The sequence below is a fragment of the Delphinapterus leucas genome, chromosome 8, assembly GCF_059928025.1.
Source record: "Delphinapterus leucas isolate spDelLeu-1000000601 "Yukka" chromosome 8, BTC_Dleu_Yukka2, whole genome shotgun sequence".
NCBI lineage: Eukaryota > Metazoa > Chordata > Mammalia > Artiodactyla > Monodontidae > Delphinapterus > Delphinapterus leucas.
The window spans coordinates 34,644,772-34,670,569 of record NC_143136.1 but is presented as its reverse complement, the minus strand read 5'-3'; the positions used below and the strand labels follow the sequence as shown (position 1 = coordinate 34,670,569).

Below are 25,798 nucleotides of genomic sequence, written 5' to 3'. Positions count from 1 at the left end.
TGTATGACAGTCTCTAGGTCCATCCACCTCACTACAAATAACTCAATTTCGTTTCTTTTTATGGCTGAGTAATATTCCATTGTATATATGTGCCACATCTTCTTTATCCATTCATCTGTTGATGGACACTTAGATTGCTTCCATGTCCTGGCTATTGTAAATAGAGCTGCAATGAACATTGTGGTACATGACTCTTTTTGAATTACAGTTTTCTCAGGGTATATGCCCAGTAGTGGGACTGCTGGGTCATATGGTAGTTCTATTTTTAGTTTAAAACCTATATTTAAAAGCAAAAGTCAAGCTGATATTCTAGCATGCAGATCAATTCAGGCCCATATTGCCTCACTTCCAGAGTATGAAGCAAAATAAAGAGGATATCACAGAAAATGATTATCCTTTTGGTGACCATGGTAATGGCAACCTTTATTACCAAGCCCTGAATAAAACATAATGAAAAAAATAATAAATTGCTGGAACATGATCTGAAAGAGGTCAATAACTACTTGCCAGGAAGCAAACTCACAGTACTTGCACAAGTACAGTAAGTTCTCCATTAACAACACTGGTAGAAATTGTGTCTTAGCTGATAGTCAGCATATATATTCTTTTTTAGGAATTGTCAATTTAGAGAGAAAAAGGATATAACAGGCAGTACTGCCTAATGGTTAAAGAAGACAGGCTCTTGCTCTAGACTGCCTGAGTTTGAATTCTACCTCCTTGACCTACAAGTTGTGTTTCCTTGGGAAAGTTACTTACCTAACCTGTGACCTCAAATCCCTCATTTATAAAATGGGGATAATATAAGTACCTATGTCAAAGTTTTTTTGTTTTTTTTTTTAAGATTAAATAAATTAACACATCAGTGAGCAAAATTATAACTGCTCTCAAGGGTTTCTAATGGATGAAAATTATTGTATAAACAAACCTATACAATGATCAGGGCAACATATGACAGTAAAAAAATGGCTAGGCTACTGAAAATTTTCAAACTAGGCCAAAAACTATCTAGATATTTCAAGGTATAAATCAAAAACAAAGCACTTAACATGTGCTATTACTGTACTGTAAATACCAAATTCCCTAAGGAAAAAACTAGAGCTGCACTGTCCAGTTAGTTTTGATTAATTTAAAAAAAATAAAATTTAAAAATCAATTCCTGGGAATTCCCTGGTGGGCCAGTGGTTAAGACTGCGTTTCCACTGCAGGAGGCCTGTGTTCAATTGCTGGTTGGGGAACTAAGATCCCATAAGCCGCGTGGCACAGCCAAAAAACTGAAAAAAAAAAAACTAACATTGTATTAAAAAAAAAATCAATTCCTTAGTTGCACTAGCCACATTTCAAGCACTTAGTAGCTACATGTGGCTAGTGTCTCCCATATTGGACAGCACAGATGTAGAACACAGACATTATCAAAGAAATTCTATGATCAGCACTGATCTAGATGTAGCTAGATAATACAATTATGCTGAATAAACTCAGTAATTCAAGAGCTGTAAAATTTAGGTAACAAAAAAGTTAAAAGACACAACTATTAAAAAGGAAACACTTTCAAAAGTAAAATTCAAAGGCAATAATTAAGATGTGACTATTCTCCTAGGTAAAACTGCTTAATATATAGAAGCTACCCACCAAAAATTACCAAAAATTCTAACATGTCTGACTATGGGAACTTCATTCTTTACCCTTTAAAAAGTTAAATTCTATAATTTTACCTCCGTTCTAAGATCAGTGTTCCAATGGAGGAGGTGGCACAGGAATGCGGCAGAGTTCAAGTGTGGAATTCATTTGTTGAGACTTAAATGTTTTCCAACTCTATAAAAAATGAAAACGAAAAACTGTGAAATAGTGAGAGAGAATATCCTCAAGAATGTAATATAAAGGAGAAAGAACAATTTTGAAAAGGCATTTATAATATAGTTTATCTAATTTTAAAAATAATTGGGATTATTTTTAAGTTTTCTATAATAACTAGGCTATACTTATGTACCATTATCAAACCTATTTTAGAAGACATTAGATTTGGACAAAAGAAGTCTGAGTTTTAGTTTCTAATTTACCATTAAATATCTGTAAAGACTTCGAGTAAGTTAAATTTTCTGGAGCCTCACCTGAAAAATCTACAAAAATAAGTACTTTCCAGCCAAAAATTCTATGAGTCCAACTTTTGAAACATATTACAGTGATCGCACACACACATACACACACACACGCAACGATCATTAAAATTTTAATATGCACTATAAAACCAAGCTTAAATATCAATGGCTACATTATAATTTTGGATAAGTTTCACAGACTGAAAATTTTATCATTTTGAGAAAGAACACAGAAAATGCTGTTACTTGAACTTTTGGCACAAAAAATATTAAAAATCATTTTCAAATTGATAAAAGTATACTTTTCTCATAAAGTAATAACTATTATCATGTAGTTGTTGACCACATTATACTATACTTCTTTGATTCAAAACTTATCACAACTTTAAAAGCTAAAACACCAAAAGAAAATTAGCATTTTAAAATATGTCCATTAACAAAACTTTTTTTTTTTTTTTTGCGGTACACGGGCCTCTCACTGTTGTGGCTTCTCCCATTGCGGAGCAACAGGCTCCGGATGCACAGGCTCAGCGTCCACGGCTCACGGGCCCAGCCACTCCGTGGCATGTGGGATCTTCCCGGACCGGGGCACGAACCCGTGTCCCCTGCATCGGCAGGTGGACTCTCAACCACTGTGCCACCAGGGAAGCCCACAAAACATTTTTTAATACAAAGAATACTGCAATAATATTCTCTTGGAGTTAAACAACATTATCATTGTAAAGTCTCCAATGTTTTCCAAACTGAAGATGTGTCAGGACCTCCTATTCCAACCATCTCGTATATACTGGGCTATTGCATGGGATTTTTATTTCATGAGAAGTTCTGCAGTGGGGAAAAAACTTGAAAAGGACTAGCAAGTTTTCTCTGTTAGTCTCTGGAAAGATACACAAGAAATTGGTAACACTCTGGGAAGAGGCAGCTGGTGCCAAGGAGACTGTCTTTTTGTACCTTGGGAATTCGGAACCACCAAGACAATCACCAGATTTTGAAGCAGTGCAGGCAGGCAGACTTGAGAGCTATGCTGGGAAGACTGTCTCTGACAGTCTTTCAAGGCTAAGGATACAGATACTAGGCTCTCAATTGAGGAAAAAGCCAAAACAAAACAAGAAAACCCAACAGGGCAAATGACAAGAAAACTGAGCCATTCAGAGTATGTTCTTTAACCACAACCAAAGTAACCTAGAGATCATTAACAACAATTAATAAATAAAACCTAAAAAACCCCCAACTACGTGGAAATTTTAAATTATACTTCTAAATAATCTATGGGTCAAAGAAGATACTAAAACCAAAATTAGGGACTTCCCTGGCAGCCCAGTGGTTAAGACTCCACACTCCCAATGCAGGGGGCACAGATTTGATCCCTGGTCGGGAAACTAAGATCCCACATGCTGCACAGCACAGCCAAAAAAACCCAAAAAACAACCAAAATTAGTAAAAATGCCGAACTCAGTGCTAAGAAAGATATATTAAAGCTTGTAGGATGTAGCTGTAGCCTTATTTCATATGTAGAGAGTTCTTACTTTGCATGTATTAAGCAAAGACATAGTTCCTATATGCATTTAGGAGTTTCAGTTAACCTGGTACCTTGCAAAGCTAAGATTGCCTATATTAGCAGAGAGTCTGAAAAAAAAAAATCAGTGGTTTTATCTATTGACAGATATCTATCTCTAGAGGTCAGAGAGGATAGCAAATGAGTGAAACAGAAAAAAAGCACACAATAGAGGGAAAAAATCAACAAAGTCAAAAGTTGGTTTTCTGAAAAAAAAAAAAAAAGTTGGTTCTTTGGAACTTCCCTGGTGGTCCAATGGTTAAGAATCCGCCTTCCAATGCAGTAGATGTGGGTTCAATCCCTGGTCAAGGAACTAAGATCCCACAGGCCACGGGGCAACTAAGCCTGTGCGCTCTAGAGCCTGAGCGCCACAACCAGAGAGAAGCCCGTGAGCACCGCAACAGAAGATCCTGCATGCCGCAACAAAGACCCCGCATGCCGCAACTAAGACCTGACGCAGCCAAATAAATTATAAAATATTTTTTTAAAAGTTGGTTCTTTGAAAAGATTAATAAAATTGACAAACCCCTAGTAATACTTATTAGAGAAAACACAAATTACTATGAAATTTTTAGACATCAAAAAGAAAAAGTTATGATAAACTTTATACCAATAAATGTGACACTTGGCACGAAATGAACACATTTCTTGAAAAATACAAATAACCAACACTGAAAGATACAGAATATCCATACAGCATCATGGATATTAAAGAAATGTAATCTATCATTAAAAATCTTCCCATAAAGAAAATCTCAAGTGCAGATGGTTTCACCAGTGGATTTTTCCAAACAGTTAAGGAGGAAACAACACCAAGGTTGTACAAGTGTCACAGTCAATGATAAAATATTGAAAACTTACTTTCTGAGGTTGAAAACAAGAAAGAGGGACTTCACTAGAGGTCCAGTGGTTAAGACTCCATGCTTCCACTGCAGGGGGCACTGGTTTGATCCCTGGTCAGGGAACTAATATCCCGCATGTTGCGGAGTGACGCCAAAAAAAAAAAAAAAAAAAGAAAAAAGAGATAACCATTATCACCACTTCTATTCAACACTGTGCTGGAGGGCCTAGCTACTATAGCAAGTCAAGAAAAAGATATAAGAATAATAACCAGAAAAGAAAAAAGGTCATTATTTAGAGATGATATTATTAATAGACAATATAAATACGTACCAAGAAAATTCAGAAGATTCTACAGAATAATTATTAGAATTAATAAGTGAATTTATCTAGGTTTCTGGATAAAAGGCTAATATATAAAAATCAATTGTATTTCTGTAAACTAGTGTTTTTTAAAAACACAACTTCAGGCTTCCCTGGTGCAGTGGTTAACAATTTGCCTGCCAATGCAGGGGACACGGGTTCCAGCCCTGGTCTGGGAAGATCCCATATGCCGTGGCGCAACTGAGCCCATGCACCACAACTACTGACTGCTCTAGAGCCCACGTGCCACAACTACTGAAGCCCACGCGCCTAGAGCCCGTGCTCTGCAACAAGAGAAGCCACCACAATGAGAAGCCCGCGCACCACAACGAAGAGTGGCCGCCACTCGCCGCAACCAGAGAAAAGACCACGCACAGCAGCGAAGACCCAACACAGCTGAAAATGAGTAAATAAAATAAAATAATCAAATAAATAAAGAAAATAAAAACACAACTTCCAACAGCATTTTTTTAAAAAAGAAAGACATCTAACAAAAGATGTGCAAGACCACTACACTGAAAACAAGAAAACATTTTTGAGAGAATTTAAGGGTCTAAATAAATTGAAGGACATACCATGTTCACAGGTTGAAGACTCATAGTAAAAATGTCAATTCTACCCCAATTGATTTCTAGTTTCAAAGCTATCATAATCAAAATCCCACTCTTCTCCTTTTAAAGAGAAACTGACAAGCTGATTCTGAAATCCCTAGGGAACTACAAGGAGCCAAGAATAGTCAAAGCAACCTTGAAAAACAAAAAAAATTGGAGGACTATACTGTAAAATATTAAGATCTGTTATAAAGCCATAGTAATTAACTGTACAAGTATAGTAACTAAAACTTATCAATGAAACAATAGAGCCTAGAAAGTCACACACAAATAAGACTACTTTATTTATGACAAAGGCAAATTGCAGTGCAGTTGGGAAAAGACATTCTTTTAAACAAAAGACGCTGGGTCAACTGGATATCCCTATAGAAAATAATGAGTGTATCACGATCTCTAACTTTACACAACTCAACAAAAGTAAATTCCAAATAGAATGCAGGTCTAAATGTGAAAGTAAACAATCAAAAAACCATAGCAAAACATCTTTATGTCCTTGAAGCAGGCAAATATTTTTTAAGCAAACACAAAAAGCACTAACCATAACCATAACAACAACAACGATAAATTGGGCTGTATCAAACCTGTCATCAAAAGAAACTGAGAGTGAAAAGGCAAGCCAAAGACCAGAAGAAATCAACAATACCTACGCCCGATACCTAGAGAGAGATGTGACTGCTTGGTGGGGGGGTAGGGCAGGAAAACTGTAAGATCCATAACTTCTCCAGGACAGGGAGGACGTCTCAGATGTATCTGTATTCCCAATTCCTGGGACAGGGCTTAGCACAGTTAGCACTTAGTTCATGACTATTGAGTGAAGGGCCTAACAGCAACAAGCAGTCAGTCAGCGGCAGACTCAGCTGAGGAGACAGGCAGCAAGTATGGTAAAGACTACTAGTTCCCACCCGATAGAGATCCACACCTCCACTCGCAATGATCTAGTCTATACAATCAGCTAAAGCCATTTCTGACCCTCACTTATAGCTAAGTATGGCCAAATGACTAAGTTCTGGTCAATGAGATCAGAGGAAATACCATGTAGGAAATTCTAGAAAGGCTTCTTTCCTTCTTTTTTTTTTGTCATTCACATGTGGCTTGCAGGATCTTAATTCCCCAACCAGGGATTGAACTCGGGCTCACGGCAGTGAAAGCATGGAGTCCTAATCATTGGACACCCAGGGAAGTCCCTAGAAAGTTTTCTTAAAAGATGGAAGGTATGCCCCTTTTGTCCTCTGCCTTTCTTCCTCCTTCCTTCTGCCTAGATCATGGATGGATATCCAGCAACCATTCTGTGATCTTCAGAATAGAAACCACATGCTAAGGATGGCAAAGGAAAGAGAGAAAGAGACTGGGTCCTTGACAAGTCTATGGAGTTGCTGTACCAGTCTTAGACTATTTCTGAATTTGTTTTTACAAGACAAAGAAATGAACTATTATCTTATTTAAGCAACAGTTATTTCTTATCTCTGTTTCTAGCAGCCAAACACTATTGCCACCTGATAAGGTAAGAAAGAGACTGCAGGAACAAATTTATGGTCTAAGATGCCAACAAGCCATCTCAGTTATGCTTCAATTTAATGCTAAGAATAAAGTGTTTAGGATATTCCACTGAAATTGGGGTGGTGGGGAGTGTAGGAAGCAAGACTGACCAAAGAATCTACTCTGTGAAGGTGCACCACCATTACAGTTCAGACAGAGGGGTGTTTATAATAGTTCAGTACACTGACAAGATTTCATAATGCAGTACTATAATTTCTTGCCAACAGTTGGGAGTTATGTTCTAGAAAAGTAATGTGGCTTACTGTGACTGGCCAAAACCAAATTATATGAAAATGAGACGTTAGGAAAAATAAACAGTTTAATGGAAGATGTTAAATCAGCTGTTTAAAACCTGTTCAAATAAAAACCCAGTGAACTTTCTACAGATTAACCTCCTTCAAGTTTTCAGGAAACACTACTGTAGCACAACAGTTAGATAAGGCTGATTCTCCCACATATTATGCACATTATTCTACTTCATGAAGATTTTGAACCTGTCCTTCTTGGCTTGCTATCTAATGTCCTTGGTACTTGTGTTTTTACTTTTGTTAGATCTCAGCAAACATTTTCAAATTCTTATAGTGACTGTGTCGCTTTTTGGACTGTTGTTCATCCTTACATTAAGAAAACAGAAAATAATCTGATCTCTCTGTGAACTATTGTTATAGACTGAATTTTTGTGTCTCCCCAAAATATACTGAAATGCTAACCCCCAGTGTGATGGTATTAGGAGGTGGGGCCTTTGGGAGGTGATTAGGTCATGAGGGTAGTGCTCTCATGAATGGGATTAGTGTCCTTATAAAAGAGATCCCCAGAGAGCTCTCTCACATGTTATAACACAATGAGAATGTAGCCATCTCGGAAATAGGAAGTGGGTCCCTAGTTGACACAAAATTTTCTGGCACCTTGATCTTGGACTTCCCAAGTTCAAGAACTGTGAGAAATAGAAGTTTGTTGTTTAAACCACCCAGTCTATGGTACTTTATTATAGCAGTCTAAATTGTCTGCGACAAAGGTCCTTTTCCATTTTTCCACTCCCTTGAATTTAGGCTAGCTTGGTGAGTTGCTTTGATCATCAGAATATGGTGGAAGGGCTGTTATACAATTTCAAAGCCTAATCCTCAAAGAGGTCTTGCAGCCTTACAGCTTCCACCTTCACCTTTATAGAATGCTACCCTGAGAATGCCATGTAAGGATGCCAGACTAGCCCACCATATGAGAAGTCACAATGAGAAGAACTGAAGCACCTTAATGGACAGCCAGCACCATGTGCAAACATGTGGGTGGAGACATCTTGGACCTTCTAACTCAGTCAACCCTCCAGGTGGATTCAGCTACATGAGACAGCCAAGTGAAACCAATAAAGGAACAATTTAGCCAACCTACAGAATCATGAAAAATAACAATAAATCTTTTTGCCCTGAGTCATTTAATTTTGCAGTAGTGTTTCAGGCAGCAATATCAAATAAACTTTAAGATAACACTTAAAATTACAGCTTCTTGAAGGTGAGAACAATCGCTTTAGATTTTTCTGTTTTTATCTTTAATTCATATGTTATAGCACCCTGGAAGCTATGCCAACTCCAATGCTGCTTTCCACTACGATTGAAAAAAAAGAAATTAATGTATGAAAATACAATGGGGAGCCATTAAAAAGTTTTGTATGAAGTAATATGTAATAGGCACTTTAGAAAGAGAACTCTGGTTACAGTGTAGAGTGGACCACAGGGAGGAAAGACCTATGAGGGCAGAGTGACCAATATGAATACTGTGGGAATAGTCCTAGGGAGAGGCTTACTAAGAGGTTAGAAGGCTAGACTATCATTACTACTGCTGCTGCTGCTACTATTATTTGCATTATATATTTATTTTATTTGTTTTAATAGAATGTCACCTTGGTGCCTTTTTAAAAAATTTTTATTTTTATTGAAGTATAATTGATTTACAAAGTTGTGTTAGTTTCAGGTATACAGCAAAGTTATTCAGTTTATATATGTGTGTGTATATATACATATATATATATTCTTTTTCAGATCTTTTCCATTATATGTTATTACAAGATATTGAGTATAGTTCCCTATGCTATACAGTAGGTTCTTGTTGGTTATCTATTTTATATATAGTAGAGGTATTATGTATTTATGATGAACCAAGCAAGTACTATAACTAGAACCTCATATGTATTTGCTCATTTAATCCTTAATACAACCCTTTTTAAAAACTTTTTATTTCGAAATAATTACAGACTCATAAGAAGTTCCCAGACTACATGCCAGGAGGTCCCATGTATCCTTTGCCCAGTTTCCCCCAATCGTTAACATCTTGCATAACTATAGTAAAATATCAAGATCAGGAAACTGACATTGGTATAGTCCACAGAGGGTTACTCAGATATCACCAGTTTTACAAGCACTCATTTGTCTGTGCATGTGTCTGTAGTTTTATACAATTTTATAACAGATGTAGATAATGTGTAACTACCATCACAATCAAGATGTAGAACTGTTCTATCACCGAGAGGCTCCCTTGTAGCCACCCACTCCCTTCTCCCTGATCCTTAACTCCTGGCAAACACTACTCTGCTCTTCATCTCTATAATTTTGATATTTCAAGAGCGCTATATAGAGGAAATCATACAGTATGTAACCTTTTGAGAGTGGCTTTTTTCACTTCAGATCCATCTTAGTTGTTACATGTATCAATAGCTCATTCTTTTTATTGCTGCATAGTATAAACGTGCCAGTTTGTTTAACCATTCACCTGTTGAAGAACATTTGGGTTGTTTCCAGTTTTTGACTATTAGGAATAAAACTGCTATGAACATTCAGGTACAGGTTTTTGTGTGAATGTAAGTTTCAATTTCTCTGGAATAAATGCTCAATAGTGCAACTGCTGGACTGTACAACTCTGTTTTTAAAGAAACTGAAGCTATAAATGGCGGAGCTGGGATTCTAATCTAGATATCTGCCTCTAGGTCCTAACTCTTCACACAATTTCCAGTGGTTGTAGAAATTGAGAGAAGTAAATACAAAGGTAGAGTCAACAGAATAGAGCATCGCTCAGATGAGGGGTATATGAATAAAGTGTCAAAGATAACACCAGGTTCCAGCTTCAGCACATTAGACAGATGACAAAATACGAATTCACTTTTATATATACTGTATTTGAGGTATCTGTAGGTCATCCTCAACTAGCAGGCAATTAGATTTATAGAATAGGAACCAGAGATTAAGAAAAAGCTCTGGATTAGAGATTGATTTGAGTAAATAACATCAGAGGGACAGGGTACAGAATGACAAAGAGGTTTGACAACAGAACCATGAAGAACAGAAACATTCTAGTTTTTTCCCACAAACAATAAAACAGCAGGTACTGTGACAGACTGCAAATTCATATTAACTTTAGATATTATAGCACATCATGTCTACCATATGAGTTTTACAATCATAGTATAAAGTATAAAGGGAGTAATATATGCTCCCCTCCCCACTCCCTTTTTCATTTAAAAAGAAAGAACTACAAAAGGAATACCTGCTGATTAAAAAGCCTTAATACTACTCCGTATGATACTATAGTGATTATATGTCATTATACGTTTGTCCAAACCCATACAATGTACAACACCAAAACTGAACCCTAATGCAGACTATGAACTTTGGGTGACAATGTGTCAATGTAGGCTCATCAATTGTGACAAATGTACTATTCTGTGGGAGATATTAATAATGGGGGGGTCTATGCATACGTGAGAGGGTTTATGGGAAATCTCTGTCCTTTCTACTCAATTTTGCTGTGAACCTAAAACCGCTCTAAAACGTTCAGTAAACAAACAAACAAAAACAATTAAGCCTCAGTATAAAAGAATATGTAAAAAGCATAAGTTTCACTCCCCGCTCAGCATCCAACTCCCTCCACCCATTTTTCAAAAAAATACATGGGGAAAGGAATTTAAGGAGGTAAACTGACAAATGTTAGTAGCTAAATAAGAAGCAAGCAATATCAAGAGTCAAGGGATAGGGACATCACGGGTGGCACTGTGGTTAAGAATCTGCCTGCCAATGAAGGGGACACGGGTTCAAGCCCTGGTCCAGGAAGACCCCACATGCCACGGAGCAACTAAGCCCGTGCGCCACAACTACTGAGCCTGCACTCTAGAGCCTGCAAGCCACAAGTACTGAGACCGCGAGCCACAACTACCGAGCCTGTCTGCCACAACTACTGAAGCCGGTGCGCCTAGAGCCCGTGCTCCACAACAAGAGAAGCCACTGCAATGAGAAGCCCGCGCACCGCAACGAAGAGTAGCCCCCACTTGCCACAACTAGAGAAAACCCACGCAAATAAATAAATAAGGGCTTCCCTGGTGGTGCAGTGGTTGAGAGTCCGCCTGCCGATGCAGGGGACACGGGTTTGTGCCCTGGTCCGGGAAGATCTCACATGCCGCGGAGCGGCTGGGCCTGTGAGCCATGGCTGCTGAGCCTGCGTGTCCGGAGCCTGTGCTCTGCAACGGGAGAGGCCACAACAGTGAGAGGCCCGTGTACCGCAAAAAGTAAGTAAGTAAGTAAATAAATAAATTAAAAAAATTGAAGGAAAAAAAAAGAGTCAACGGATAATGTCAATTATACCTCAATGAAAAAAAGCCAAGGATTCATAATGACAAAAGTGATAGATAAGTTTGATTCTAACCTTTTTTGAAGTTCAGTTTTTTGAATAGAACAAAAAACTATTATGTAATCCATGCTTTGCCATTTAACAATTTAAGTGCCACTTACCATATATATATATATATTTTTTTTTGCGGAACACGGGCCTCTCACTGTTGTGGCCTCTCCCGTTGCGGAGCACAGGCTCTGGACGCGCAGGCTCAGCGGCCATGGCTCACAGGCCCAGCCGCTTCGCGGCACGTGGGATCCTCCCCGGCCAGGGCATGGACCCGTGTCCCCTGCATCGGCAGGCGGACTCTCAACCACTGCGCCACCAGGGAAGCCCCCACTTACCATATTTTATGACCACATTTTTGGCAGTTGTATTTCAAACTTAGAAAGAACTATAATCCCATAAGTAATCAAAGTCATACCCTTAATATATTACATAATTGAGTTTTTTACTCCTTTCTCCAAAATTAAAGTCTACTCATTTACTTTTTCTCGTAATTGTCTCCATGGCAGACAAATACCCAAACAGAAAGTCTAGGATTCGTAAGAATGAACCATGAATTTCTAAACAAGACCTGTGTCAAAGTCAACACATTCACAATTTCAAGTTTTAATATATATTATTTGTTTACAAAAAGATAAATGTATACCTTCATCATATCATAGCAATATTGCAAAAAAAACCTTTTATCAAGAAAACTTCCAATTCTTATTTTCCAATTCTAGTTTAATTTAGTACTAGATAGCTTTCAGAGACATTGAGAGAACAGGTACAAGTAAATATCTGTGCAAAGCACAGGTCTGAATTATGAAAGAAATTAGCTTGGTTTATGTAAAGCAGCTAAGTGCCAAGTAAAAAGTAATCCCAACCAAAACATTCAGCACAATTTTTATTTCTGGCAACTTTAGCTCCTGGTTAGAAAATCCATCATCTCAGCTATGACATTAAATGGTGAAAATTTATTGAGCTATAATATATTGATAGATTTAGAAGCCCTTTTTCTCAAGCTAAAACTACTGTTCTGGTTCACACCACAGTGTGAGAGCCTTGAATTAGATCAATGATTCTCAAATAGAAGCCCATTATAAACCATATCATCCAGGGAATTTTTTTTCCTTCAAAATATATCTGCCTCCCTTCATATTCCCCCTACCACTAAGATTCTGCAGGGAAGTGGAGATGATATAATAGATATGCATGTGTGCCTTTTTTTTTTTTAACTCCTAGATTATTCTGATATACATGGAACTCTCTCAGAGTTACTCACTTTTATGGAGAATGCCTGAATTAGGTCCAACTCTATTTTTTAACATTGTATCAACAGCAGGCAAAAGGAGCAGAGCTACATAGTGATAAGAGCACAGCAGAAAGCTCTGCAGGTAAGGGGCTGTACTAATAGCAGCCATAATCTTTCTGTGCCAGCTCCCTCCAGAATCCATTATATATTTTAGACAATGACAAATGTTCAGTTCATCATCCTGAGAAAAGCACACTGTCTACCAGTCAGATAAAAATGTAAAAAGAAGCTATTTGGGACATCAAAAAAACTAAGCCACAGAAAAAGAAAGACAAAAATTCCTCTATTCTTTAAAAGAACATAACAAAGCATTAAAAGAAAAATAACAAAGTATTATTTTGTGCAGCTGTTAATTTGTTTGGAGACTTTCTGCCCATGTTTTATCATTTTAGTTTTTCATTATGTAGCATTGATTTTTCTATTACAAAATTCAGTCAAGCTGAAAATCTTAACCATTCTAGAACCGAATAAACTACAATAAGATGACAAAACTGTATTAAAAAACAATCAAACAATCCTAAATCCATATCGCATGTCAAGATAGCTTAAGAGTTGGATTAAAAAACAAGCTTTCAAAGCCCATTTTAGGGCAAACAATTATACTTCTTTACAGTCATTGTTTCAAATTCCTTATAAACAATACTGAAATGTATCAGAAAAGAGAATTTCTAATGATGTATAAATAATCAGCCAATTATTATTATATTCTAATTTGGATTAGCATTCCTTAAATCACTTGGTAATTTCCTACTCAATGTTCAACTTTATTGCATTCTACAAGGACACCTACTGGCCATTCAAAATCAGCCATTAGTTCTCTAAGACAACTCTAGTAGGCTGGTTACATAATAAGAAGAAACACATACATACACACACAGAGACACATATACCCTACATGAAAGCAGAGATTTGTTCACAGGTACTCACACTACAGAACTGCACCTAAAACAGAAGCAGAACTGTTCTTTGGACTGAGAGTATTATTCTTGCCAAAAGATAAACCGACCAAGAATGAAACACCAAGTATCAAAATTTTTATCTGAAACACTGATAAATATCTGAGTATGCTAAACATTTCAGAACAAACTCTAATGATCCAGCTCTCTTTACCAAATGACATATAAAAAAAATTTTTTTTCAATTTAGTTTCTGGGATACACTAATATAAATTATCAATAATAGAAAAAAAATCACATTTTAGAAAGTTTTTCTGACATGCAGTATTAAAATAAGCTCAGGAAAATGATACACTTGTTAATAAATACTACATGAGTCTTTATCTTCTAAGCTAAAGGCAACATTTCAATCAGCTCACATTTTAGAAATTTATAACACTTCCTTTAAAACTGCTTTCCAGTGAGCTATAAAATCAAGTTTTTAATGTAGTCTGTCATTCCATAATACACACTGAATGGAATTCCTATTTTAATTCTGTATTTCATTGTGCAAATAATGAATTATAAAAACTTAGAAAAAACATGATAATCTACAATTAATTATGTCTGTAAATACATTTTACCTCTACCGGAGAGGTTCAAAGAACATACTTTTTAAATCTAATAAATAAATAATTCAAACTGGTTTCTCAGACTCATAGAGCAAATTTCTTAGAAAGACGACTCTCCCCCCACCAAAACCAGACCACCACCTAATTTTCACAGTCTCTAACATCCACAATATTTAGGGGGTAAAAAAATCTACCAACTAATTTTCTAGTCATTTTCCAACTTGCACTTACCTCCTACTATAGATTTCTGAGGGTCTCCACTTTCCTGAAGATTAAAAGAAAAAAAAAAAAGATTTGTAGTCAGCCTTGGTCCTCAAAACAAATAAATTCACGACCTACAAAACGTGAACCTGGCCACGCTCATCTAAGACTAACACATCTCTCAACCCAAGTCCATATTTGGGATAAGCTCTTCGTGACTACTCTATCCTTCATGCTTCTTCGCCCACAGAGCCGGCCGGGGTACAAAACAGTCAAACAAACGAAAAAACTATCCTCACACATCAAGAGGTTGCAAGACCTCCGCTTCCAGGAGGAGCAACCTGATTGTTTGGGTAAATAACGGCCAAGGATTACATAATATACAGCTACGAAGACTTTCAACGATCTGGCCGCCAATAAATATCTTTCTTCTCCGCTTCCTCCGTTCCCACCCTGAGAAACGGCCCTAAGAAGAAGCAAGCCCTAGGATTTCTCTCAGGTGCCTGCAATGCCGCGCGTCCTCTTTTCTCTCGGAGCTCCGTGCAAGGAATTCTTCCAGCCCTCACGACGCCGTCTTGCTCCGGCCTCTCTCCCGTCTCCGCCGGCGCCACCGCAGCCCCCCACGCCTGAGGCCCCTACGTCGCCCCGCAGGGCTCAGCCTCCACCCGCCTCGGCTGTCTTCTCCTCACGACCCTCCCAAGCTGCTAGCTGGTCTCCTAGAGGTTCCGAAACCACCAACACCCAACACTCTGGCTACCGCCTTCCCAGACCACCCTCGGCAGATCCCCTCTATAGTTCCTGTAGCCGGAGAAGAAGAAAATCCCTCCTATCTGGCACTCCGCGTCCCCCAGAGACAGCGCCGCCGCCTACCTGTCACCCCTCTGCCTCTGGCTTCTTACCGCCACCGCCTCCCGCAGCAGCCTGCCAACTGCAGCGCAACAACCGGCCCTCCCATTGGGTCATTCCACGCTCCAACAACAGCACCGCTGATTGGCAGCAGTATGCCCGCGGCCCTCCCCCTGTGCAGAGTCTAAAGATTCCGGTCTCGAGGAAGGACCACGTCGCTTCTTCCCCGCCTTCTGTCTTCCACAGTTTCTCTTACTTCGGTCAGACTCCGGATGCACAGATGTGCGGGGGAAAAGTCCACTTCCAGCCTCCTTCATGTCATCTCCACCTGGTCCAGGAATCTGTGACCCAGGACAAGAATGTTAAATTTCTCCTCTGCTTTCCTGCCGTAAGGTACTCGAGGTGACAACTTCCGTTTCCGGTTGCCTCCGGCTGGTGGGTTGAATCTTGAGTGTCCTGAGAGGTCAGATTGCTGTCAGGTAAATAGGGGAGCTGGTGGTAGATCTCTTGATCGGGAATGAGAATGAGACTCTACTCCGGGGATTGTCGGAAAGGAGAGACTAAATAGAGAAGGGTGATGAGAATGAGTAGCTCAAGAGGGAAGGAGATCGAAGAACTAGCAGGAGAGAACTATGAAGTCCTGGGGTAGTGAGGGGCGGTTGTAGAAGGATGCTGTGAGGATCACTGTGGTTAAGTCCAGATGCTTTTTTTCCTCCTGTGTCACCCGCAGCACCCCCCGCCCCCTGTTTTTTGGTTTATCTTTGAGTCGAATGAAGGCACAACCGCACTCAAATCGAAAATTTGTAAAATAGGAATACTTGTAATGCCTGTCTCACGAGCATTTATAGTACAGTTTTAAATAAGATTTTTCTAGTATGAAAGTTTATGACACAATTTTAAAAGGGTACAAAATCACATCAAGTTTTAGTGTGATTACTATTAAATTGAATATACACGGATACAGGGACTGGAAGGGACACTAAAGGGGAAAACAGTTAATTTGTCTTTTATTTTCTAATGTTCTTATGGTACAATTTTTTAAATGAGGAGAAATTGGAATATATACTTCAAAGTCTTCGGTAAACTGTGAAATTACATATAGTGTAAGCGGCATTACCCTTTTATTTCCTTCTTAGGGAAAGTATGCCAACACTGTTCCTGTACTAGAGCCAGCTCCCGTTAGTGGAGGTTGATATCCAACAAACTTGTAGGTTCACTCCAAACATAGGTAGATAGAAGGAGGTGAAAAAAAATTCATGATTACATGCTTTTTCCTTGTTGAACTTATTTCCTTGCTGTTTTTGTTTGAAAAGCTCTGAAAGGGAAATAATCACCTCTTGTTGAGTCCTAGGCACGATTTAAGTCACTTTATCTAATTTTAGTTTTTATTGTGACGTATACATAACAGAAGGCTGTATAAAACATAAGTACATTTTTAAGAATTATAATTAAGCAAACACTTGATCACCACCCCTCAGGTTAGGAAATAAAGCATTGCCAAAAACTTAAATATGCATTCTCAGCAGAGGTGATTGCCTTTTAAGGAGGTAAAAAATCGTTCTTGTTGGGTGGGCGTGAGAGGGCAAAAAAACCCTTAGATAATACAATAGTTTGTGGCCCTCCAAAGAGCCATAGTACATAAACTGTGGTATTAAATTTTCATGTGGAGGGGTAGGGTGGGAACATGATTAGGGGAAAAAAAAGGTCTTAAGAAAGCACCTTTGGGGTACAGTAATTACAATACGTTGAAAAACACTGCCTTAGAAGTTCCCTGAATGAGTTTTTGTGATTCCATCTCCTCCAGCAAGAGGTAACCAGCATCCTAACTTGTAATAATCATTTACTTGTTTCACTTAAATATTTTTTCCTAGAAAATGAATTGTTAGGTTTTTCCATTTATATAAATGGGATTCAAGGTGTGTATTTTTTTCTGACTCACCCCTTGCTCAATCTTATATTTGTGAAATTCATTCATACTTTTGCATGTTGTTTTTCATTGTGTAATATTCCATAATTAATCCATTCCATAGTTGGACATTTGAGTTGTTTACAGTTTGGGGCTAGCATAAATAATATGGCTAGAAAGATTTTTTTTTCATCGTGTGTTTGGCATTTTTGTGGAATTTTTATTTTAACAGTTTTTCCACCTGATTCTCTTGCTTTTTTTTTTTTTTTTTTTTTGGCTGCGTTGTGTCCTCATTGCTGCACACGAGCTTTCTCCACTTGTGGCGAGCCGGGGCTACTCTTTGTTGCGGTGTGTGGGCTTCTCATCGTGGTGGCTTCTCTTATTGTGGAGCGCGGGCTGTAGGTGCGTAGTTGCAGCACACAGGCTTCAGTAACTGTGGCTTGCAGACTCTAAAGCGCAGGCTGATTAGTTGTGGTGCACGGGCTTAGTTGCTCCGCGGCATGTGGGATCTTCCCGGACCAGGGCTCAAACCTGTGTCCCCTGCACTGGCAGGCAGATTCTTAACCACTGCGCCACCAGGGAAGTCCCTATATATTTGCCTGTTGATTATAAAATATATCTGTTATACAGATGCAAGAGTTTCTCTAGAGCAGTGCTGTCTAGTGCAAATATAATACAAACCGCATATGTTATTTAAAAATGTCTAGTAGCCATATTAAAAAGGTAAAAAGAAACATAAAATTAATTTTAATAATGTATTTTATCTAACCGAGTGTATATATTCAAAATATTATAATTTTAAGGTGTAATCAGTATTAAAAGTTATTAACGAAATATTTTACATTTTCTTCATTCTGTCTTCAAAAGTGATGTGTTTTACAGAATATGCTGTTTCCATAAATGCAAACACTTGATCTGCATTTATATTTCATAAAATTTACAGTTGATAAAGCAGCTTTGCATGCCCAGTTTGTACCAAATACACTTTAAAATTTTCCAATAACTGGTTTGAAAATCCGTTTTGAAATTTAAATTAATTAAAATTAAATAAAAATTTTTAGTTCCCCAGTTGCATAGGCCACATTTAGGGAGCTAGTGGCTACCATATTGGACAGTGCAGATCTAGAGTATATATGCAGTACCTATGACTGGAATTGCTAGGCCGTAAGATATTCAAATGTTTAACTTTTCTAGGTCATACCAAACAGTTTTTTACAGTGGTTTTGTTAAATCACATTCTCACCACCTGGGTGTGAAAGTGGAAGGCACATCATCACAATGTGTTTTCCCCAATTTTCACAATCTTGCAAGGTAGGTTTTAACCTCATGTTATATGAAGAAACTGAAGTTGAGCAAGATTTAAATGATTTGCACAGGATTTTACAGCTATTAATGGTGCATTCAGGGTTTGATGCCGGATCTGTACAGCACCAAAGTCTGCACTTCAGTAGGATTCCAAACTCTTCCTTCAAGTGATCAGGATATCATTGTTTGATTTATGGCTATTCTGAAGTAGAAATAATTTTTAGGAGAAAATGAAGCTTCCCTAAAAATAGTGTTGTTCAACTTTTTGTTCTTCTTGAAAAGTCATTAAAATATTTAGTAAATGCCTATGAAGGGACTCTTACTGAAATACTTTAATTAGATAGAAGAGAAAATACATTGAATTTATTAAAGGAAATTTGTTTATGAGAAATGAGTATAGGTATACTTTCATGGTTTTTTTTTTCAAAGATATATCTTCCAAATTACTTAATATTTTGAGCATAGTAGTATTGTAACTTTGAGATAGCCTTCATACCATGGTAATATTTCAATTTTCATTTTCGAAATCAAGCTATTTAATCAAAAATGTTTGACCTTTGTTTTGTATTCTCTTCCAAGTACATTGATACTCAAGTACGTTTAATGTTATAGAATTGACATTTGCCAAAATAAGGGTTTTCTTGTAATCTAAAGATTTTTGGAATGAAACATTATTTTAAAAATATTTTTTGGAAAACATAGAAGAAGCCAACACTTTATCATTATAATTAAATGCTTCTAGAAGTCTTTCTTTTGTGATAATGTATTGAATCTCAAAAGTCAGACTGAAATCTGAAACCATAATTTGTTTCCTTTATATTATTGAATCCACCAAATAATAATGAAATAATGGATTAAATGTTTCATTCAAAGTTGTAAATGTTGTAGTTTTAACTTGTGTTTGGTAGGTGTTCATTTTTATTCTCTTTTAAATGTGAAAATCATCAACATAGTGTTTTTTTATATCTTAACATGTCTATAAATAAAAATATTAAATGTTGGCTAATTTGTCGGAATTACTGTGTACAGTTTTGTCCCCCGTATTCTGGGAACTATTGTTTAATGAAATGAGCACTTCACATAATGTGTCTTTAGTATACACTATCTAATAATTACCTCTGTCTTCTAAAATTCAGTGTAGGAATCCTGCCTTATTATTGGACTTGTTTATAGTTATAAATGCAGACAAAGTGGTAATAATTATTTGGTTTGGTTTTATTTCTGGAAAGCGATGATTATAGAATTGCTACTGCTAACCTTATACAAATTACAGTATAGCATTATTAATTCATACCCTGTTAATTTGAAATTCATAACAATATAACGGGACTGAGCTCAAGTTTATTTTTGTATTATCTATAAAAATAACACTAGAAAACTGAAACCTTTATATACCCATTGGGGGCATATTTTATTAAAGCAAATTTATCGATTAAAAAGGGGTCCTAAGGACTCTGTTAATGGAAGAGTATGTTAAAAAAAAAGAATACTTACACTTAATATATGTATATCTGTATCAGTTTGCTGTACACATGAAACTAACACAAGATTGTAGATCAACTATATTTCAATAAAAATTAAAAAAAAAAGTCTCTGTTGATCTACATCAAGAGTTAGCAAACTAGGGACTTCCCTGGTGGTGCAGTGGTTAAGAATCCACCTGCTAATGCAGGGAACATGGGTTCGAGCCCTGGTCTAGGAAGATCCCACATGCCACGGAGCAGTTAAGCCTGTGAGCCACAACTACTGAGCCTGTGCTCTGGAGCCCGCGAGCCACAACTACTGAAGCCCATGCACCTAGAGCCTGTGCTCTGCAAAAAGAGAAGCCACTGCAATGAAAAGCCCACACACTGCAACAAAGAGTAGCCCTCGCTCGCCGCAACTAGAGAAAGCCCGTGCACAACAGTGAAGACCCAATGCAGCCAAAAATAAATAAATAAATAAATTTATTTATTAAAAAAAAAAAAAAAAGAGTTAGCAAACTACAGCCTGCTGGCCAAATTCAGCCCATTGCCTGTTTTTATGTGGCCAGTGAGTTAAGAAGGGTTTTTACAGATGAACATTTGCAATCAATTTGATACTAAGGAACACTAAACTTTGAGCTCCAGTTAAGCAAAATGTTATCCCCCCAAAAAGGAATTGCATTTTTTCATCAGAAGACTTGTATTATAAAAAATTATACTCAGTTGTTATATTTAGAATTTTATCAATAAATATTTATGGAAATTTGTCTTTTCTCCTGTTATATATTTCTCCTGTTACATAATAACCTTGATTTCACCTCTTGGCCAACAAAGCCTAAAATATTTACTATGTGACTCTTTACAGAAAAAGTTCATGTGATCCATATGTATTAACCACAGTAATACTGCATTTTTAAAGAATCATCTGAAGAAAGCACGTAACAAAACTATGTACAACATTTTTGTTATAGATATTCATGCATTACGAAAGACTGAAAAGAAGGAAACAGTATTGCTTAAAAGTTAGGAGCAAGGGCTCTGAAATGAAACTGCAGTGTTCAAAACCCAATTGTACCATTAACTATTTTTGTTGCCTTCAGAAAGTTACTTATTTTCTTGGAGCCTCATTGTCTTCATCTATAAAATGGGGATAATAATAGTAATTTAAGTTCAAAGAGTTGTTTTAGGAATAATGTGGAGTCAAGACAGTTAAAGCACTTTATCATAGTGCACCTGGCACATAGGGCATGGTAAATATTTGCTATTATTATAATGAAGAAAGAAACCAAATAGTAAATGGTTATCTCTTAGTGATGGGATTACCGATTATTTTTCTTTTTTATATTTTGCATATGTATATTTCCAAACTGTGAACATATACTAGTTATGTAAAGAGACACTTTTATAAAATTTCTTAGCTTCGAATTTTCAAGTATTTGTACTTCTTTTCTTTTTAAAACATTAAAATTTTACCTTAAAACATAAATAGTAAACTTGGGTATTTGATATCTACAATATATGTATTTCTCCCTTAAATTAATCTTTTCCTGTAGACATGGCCCATGGACATGGACATGAACATGGTCATAGTAAAATGGAACTTCCAGATTATAAACAATGGAACATAGAAGGGACACCGTTAGAAACTGTCCAGGAGAAGCTGGCTGCACGAGGGCTAAGGGATCCATGGGGCCGGTAAGAATAATTAAATAATTTAACTAGAACTTATCCTAGAGAAGCAGTATCTATGTTCCTTTTCAATGTATTCTCTTTTTTAAAAAATCATTAAAAATGGCCTTTTACATTTAAGTTTTAAAATCAGCTTTATTAAAATACCACTTATATACAGTAAAATTCACCCCACTTTAAGTGTATCATTCCATGAGTTTTGACAGATGTGTGCAGTTACCTGTGCAGTTATGTGACTACCACCACAATCATGGTGCAGAATATTTCTAGAATACCAAAAAGTTCCCTGATGATCCTTTGCACTCAGTGCTATCCTACCCCTGGTTCCTGGCAACCCTTGATCTGCTTTTTCAATTGCAATCATACAATCTGTAGTTTTTGTTCTGGCCACTTTCACTTATCATAGTGCTTTTGAGACTTATGTACATTGTTAACTTATATCCATAGTCCCATCCTTTTTTATTGCTGAGTACTACTCCATTGTATGCATATACCTCATTTTGTTTACTGTTCACCAGTTGATGACCATCTGGCTTGTTTCCAGTTTTTGGCTATTATGAGTAAAGTTGCTTTAAACATTCAAGTACAAGTCTGTGTGAACATATGCTTTCATTTCTCTTGGGTAAATACCTAACAGTGGGATTTCTGAATCTTTTGAAAAGTGTATTTTTTTAAATAAAAAACTGCCGAACTATTTTACAAAGTGGCTGTACCATTTTGCATTCCCACCAACAATGCATGAGAATTTCAGTTGCTCAATGTCCTCATCAATACTTAGTATTATCAGCCTTTTAATTTTAGCCATTCTAGTGAATGTGATAGAAATATTTCTTTGGGTTTTAATTTGCATTTCCATGAAGAATGGAGATGACGAGAATCTTTTCATATGCTTATTTGTCATTTGTATATTTTCTTTGGTTTAATGTTTATTCACATCTTTTGCCCATTCTATTTATCAGAGTGTTTGTCTTTTATTGAATTATAAGAGTTGTCTATATATTTTAAATATAAGTCCTTTATCAGATAAAAGTTTTGCAGATGTTTTTCCCAGAGTGTGGCTTATCTTTTCGTTTTCTTTTTTTAAAATAAATTTATTTATTTGTTTATTTATTTTTGGCTGCGTTGGGTCTTCGTTGCTGCACGCAGGCTTTCTCTAATTGCAGTGAGCGGGGTCTACTCTTCATTGTGGTGCGCAGGCTTCTCATTTCGGTGGCTTCTCTTGTTGCCCAGCACAGGCTCTAGGCGCGCAGGCTTCAGTAGTTGTGGCATGCAGCCTCAATAGTTGTGGCTTGCAGGCTCTAGAGCACAGGCTCAGTAGTTGTGGCGTACAGGCTTAGTTGCTCTGCAGCATGTGGGATCTTCCTGGACCAGGGATCGAACCTGTGTCCCCTGCATTGGCAGGCAGATTCTCAACCACTGTTCCACCAGGGAAGTCCCTCTTTTCATTTTCTTAATGATGTCTTTAAAAGAGTTTTAAATTGTGCTGAAGTCCCAATTTAGCATTTTTTTCTTTTATGGTTTGTGCTTTTTGCCTCCTAAGATTTTCTCCTAACCTTCTGGAAGCTTTTATAGTGTTCTTTCTTACATTGAGACATATGATCCATTTGAGTTAATTTTTATGTCATATGAGGTAAGGATGAAGGTTAATGTTTTTGCATATGGACCTCCAGTTGTTCTAGCACCATATATTAAAAGACTGTCTTTCCCCATTAATTGACTTTGACACCATTGTCAAAAGTCAGTTGACAATATCTGTACAGTCTACTTCTGGATTCTTTTCTGTTACCCTGATCAATATATCTATTTTATGTCAATACCACACTGTCTTCAAATCAGGTAGTATAAAATAAGATGTCCAACTTTTAAAAAAAAATTGTTTTAGCTATTCCAAGTTCTTGTATTTATATTTAACTTTTAGAATGAGCTTTTCAATTTCTATAAAAAGCCTGCTTGGAATTTAATTGGGATCACCTTGAACCTTTAGCTCAATTGAGGATAACTGCTGTCTTAACAATATTGTCTTCCAGTCCATGAACAGTTTAGATCCTCTTTAATTTTCTCAGCAGTGTTCTTATAGTCTTGTACATATTTTGTTCAATTTATCCTGACTTGTTCCGTATTTTTTATGCTATTGTAAACAGTATTTTTAAACTTCAGTTTCCAGTTGTTCATTGCTAATATATAAAAATATAATTGCTTTTTATATATTGAATTTGTATCTTGTTACCTTGTTAAATTCACTTTTTAGTCCTAGCAGACGTTTCTTACAGATTCCTTAGAATTTACTTCATAGAAGATCATTTCGTCTACAAAGACGTTACTTTTTTTTCGATCTATAACCTTTTAATTTCTTTTTCTTGCATTATTGCATGGGCTAACATTACGAGTATAATGTTGAATAAAAGTGGTGTATTTGAACATCCTAGCTTTATTCCTAATTGGGGAAAGCATTCAACCTTTCATCATTAAGTGTAATGTTAGTTGTAGGATGTTCAGAGATGCCTTTCATCGAGTTGAGGAATTTCTCTTCTATTCCTGGGTTACTATGAGTTACTATTATTATTGTTACTAATAGGTGTTGAATTTTGTTAAATGCTTTTTCTACATCTATTAAGACGCTCACCTCTTTTTTTATTCTGTTAATATGGTGAGTTAATTTTATTCATTTTCAGGTGTTATACCAATCTTGCATTCTTTTGAGGTAAACCCTACTTCATCGTGATATATTATCCTTTTAAATATTGCTGCATTCAATTTTCTAAAATTTTGTTAAGAATATTTGCATCTATGTTGATGAGGAATATTAATCTGTAGTTTTCTTCTAATGTCTTTGTCTGGTTTTGGTGTCTTAAATTAGATTTGATTAACTTTCGTAAGTCAGATTTTTAGAGTTAAGTGGGTTTTGTTCTTTAAAACATGATTTTTTCCACTCATTTATCCTTACCTGCGAGAGAAGACTTTTTTTCACTAGAGCACTCTGATTTGTTTCCTTCTCTGTTCAGGATACTCAAAAGAATGATTGCCAGAGCATGAAATTAGTCTACTAAAGTTCTGACTTCTATGACAGGGAAAATCAATGATCCTCTTGCATAGTAATAGTATTATCAAGTGTTACGTACTCTTTGTGCCAAAATACATCATACATTACTCTGTTTAATCTTTATAATAACGCTATAAGGTAAATAGTAATCGTTATTGAGTAGAAGAAACAGGCCTCAACAGGTTAAGTAACTTGCCGAGCCTAAGTTGTGTATCTAGTATGGCAGAGCAAAGATTAATACCCAGATCTCTTAACTTCCTCTTTCCATGAAGCTGTAATGACTAGTATGAGCAAAGCTACACAACTGACCTGTGATGGATAGGCCAAGGTGAGCCTTGCATTTGAGAATTCTGTAAAATCCTGAGTACTATGACTGTGAAATATGAAATCATCAAGTGTTTTTTCTTGTATTTCATGTACGAAATGTGGGCATATAGATCTAATTATCTTATGCCAAAGAAAGATTCCTATTGTGATCCACTTAGATTATCTTATATTAGGTTGCATTTAAGTCTGTGAGAAAGATGAAATCAAATATATTTTACTCAATGAATGTGTGTCATGTGTGAATATAATTTTCCCCTTTTTTTTCCTCTAGCAATGAAGCTTGGAGATACACGGGTGGCTTTGCAAATAATGTTTCCTTTGTTGGTGCATTATTAAAAGGATTCAAATGGGGATTTGCTGCATTTGTGGTAGCTGTAGGGGCTGAATATTACCTGGAGTCCCAGAAAAAAGATAAGAAGCATCACTGAAGATAATACCTGGAATTATCTTTTAATGTCTTCTTAACTCTCTTATAAAAAGAAGATTTCTTCACTGTAGCCTACTCATCTGTGTGTTTGTTCCTTACTTGGTTCTAGTAAGATTTAATAAAGTAAGAGAACATG

General features: G+C 36.7%; 2 protein-coding genes across 8 annotated transcripts in view; one reads left to right on the top strand and one right to left on the bottom strand.

The window, feature by feature from the left end:
• HYCC2 (hyccin PI4KA lipid kinase complex subunit 2) overlaps positions 1-15,784 on the bottom strand; it is a 65,864-nt gene extending 50,080 nt beyond the window's left edge. For 2 of the 5 annotated variants that reach the window (XM_022567384.3, XM_022567387.3), the window contains exons 1-4: positions 15,530-15,595; positions 14,690-14,723; positions 4,513-4,616; positions 1,713-1,812 (exon numbers count right to left, since the gene is read on the bottom strand). The gene's annotated coding sequence lies outside the window, so the exon portion shown is untranslated. The other 3 variants (XM_089916522.1, XM_022567385.3, XM_089916521.1) reach the window with 3 other exon arrangements.
• Positions 15,770-25,798, top strand: NDUFB3 (NADH:ubiquinone oxidoreductase subunit B3). Of its 3 annotated transcripts, none has more exons than XM_022567390.3 (3): positions 15,770-15,898; positions 21,733-21,874; positions 25,507-25,798. In XM_022567390.3, exons 2-3 carry the CDS (start codon positions 21,735-21,737, stop codon positions 25,661-25,663), a joined length of 297 nt encoding a protein of 98 aa, XP_022423098.1. In that variant the 5' UTR covers positions 15,770-15,898; positions 21,733-21,734; the 3' UTR covers positions 25,664-25,798. The 3 variants fall into 3 exon arrangements, with proteins under 3 accessions (XP_022423098.1, XP_022423097.1, XP_089772659.1); XM_022567389.3 differs by having other exon boundaries at positions 15,875-15,984; XM_089916533.1 differs by lacking the exon at positions 15,770-15,898 and adding an exon at positions 16,019-17,315.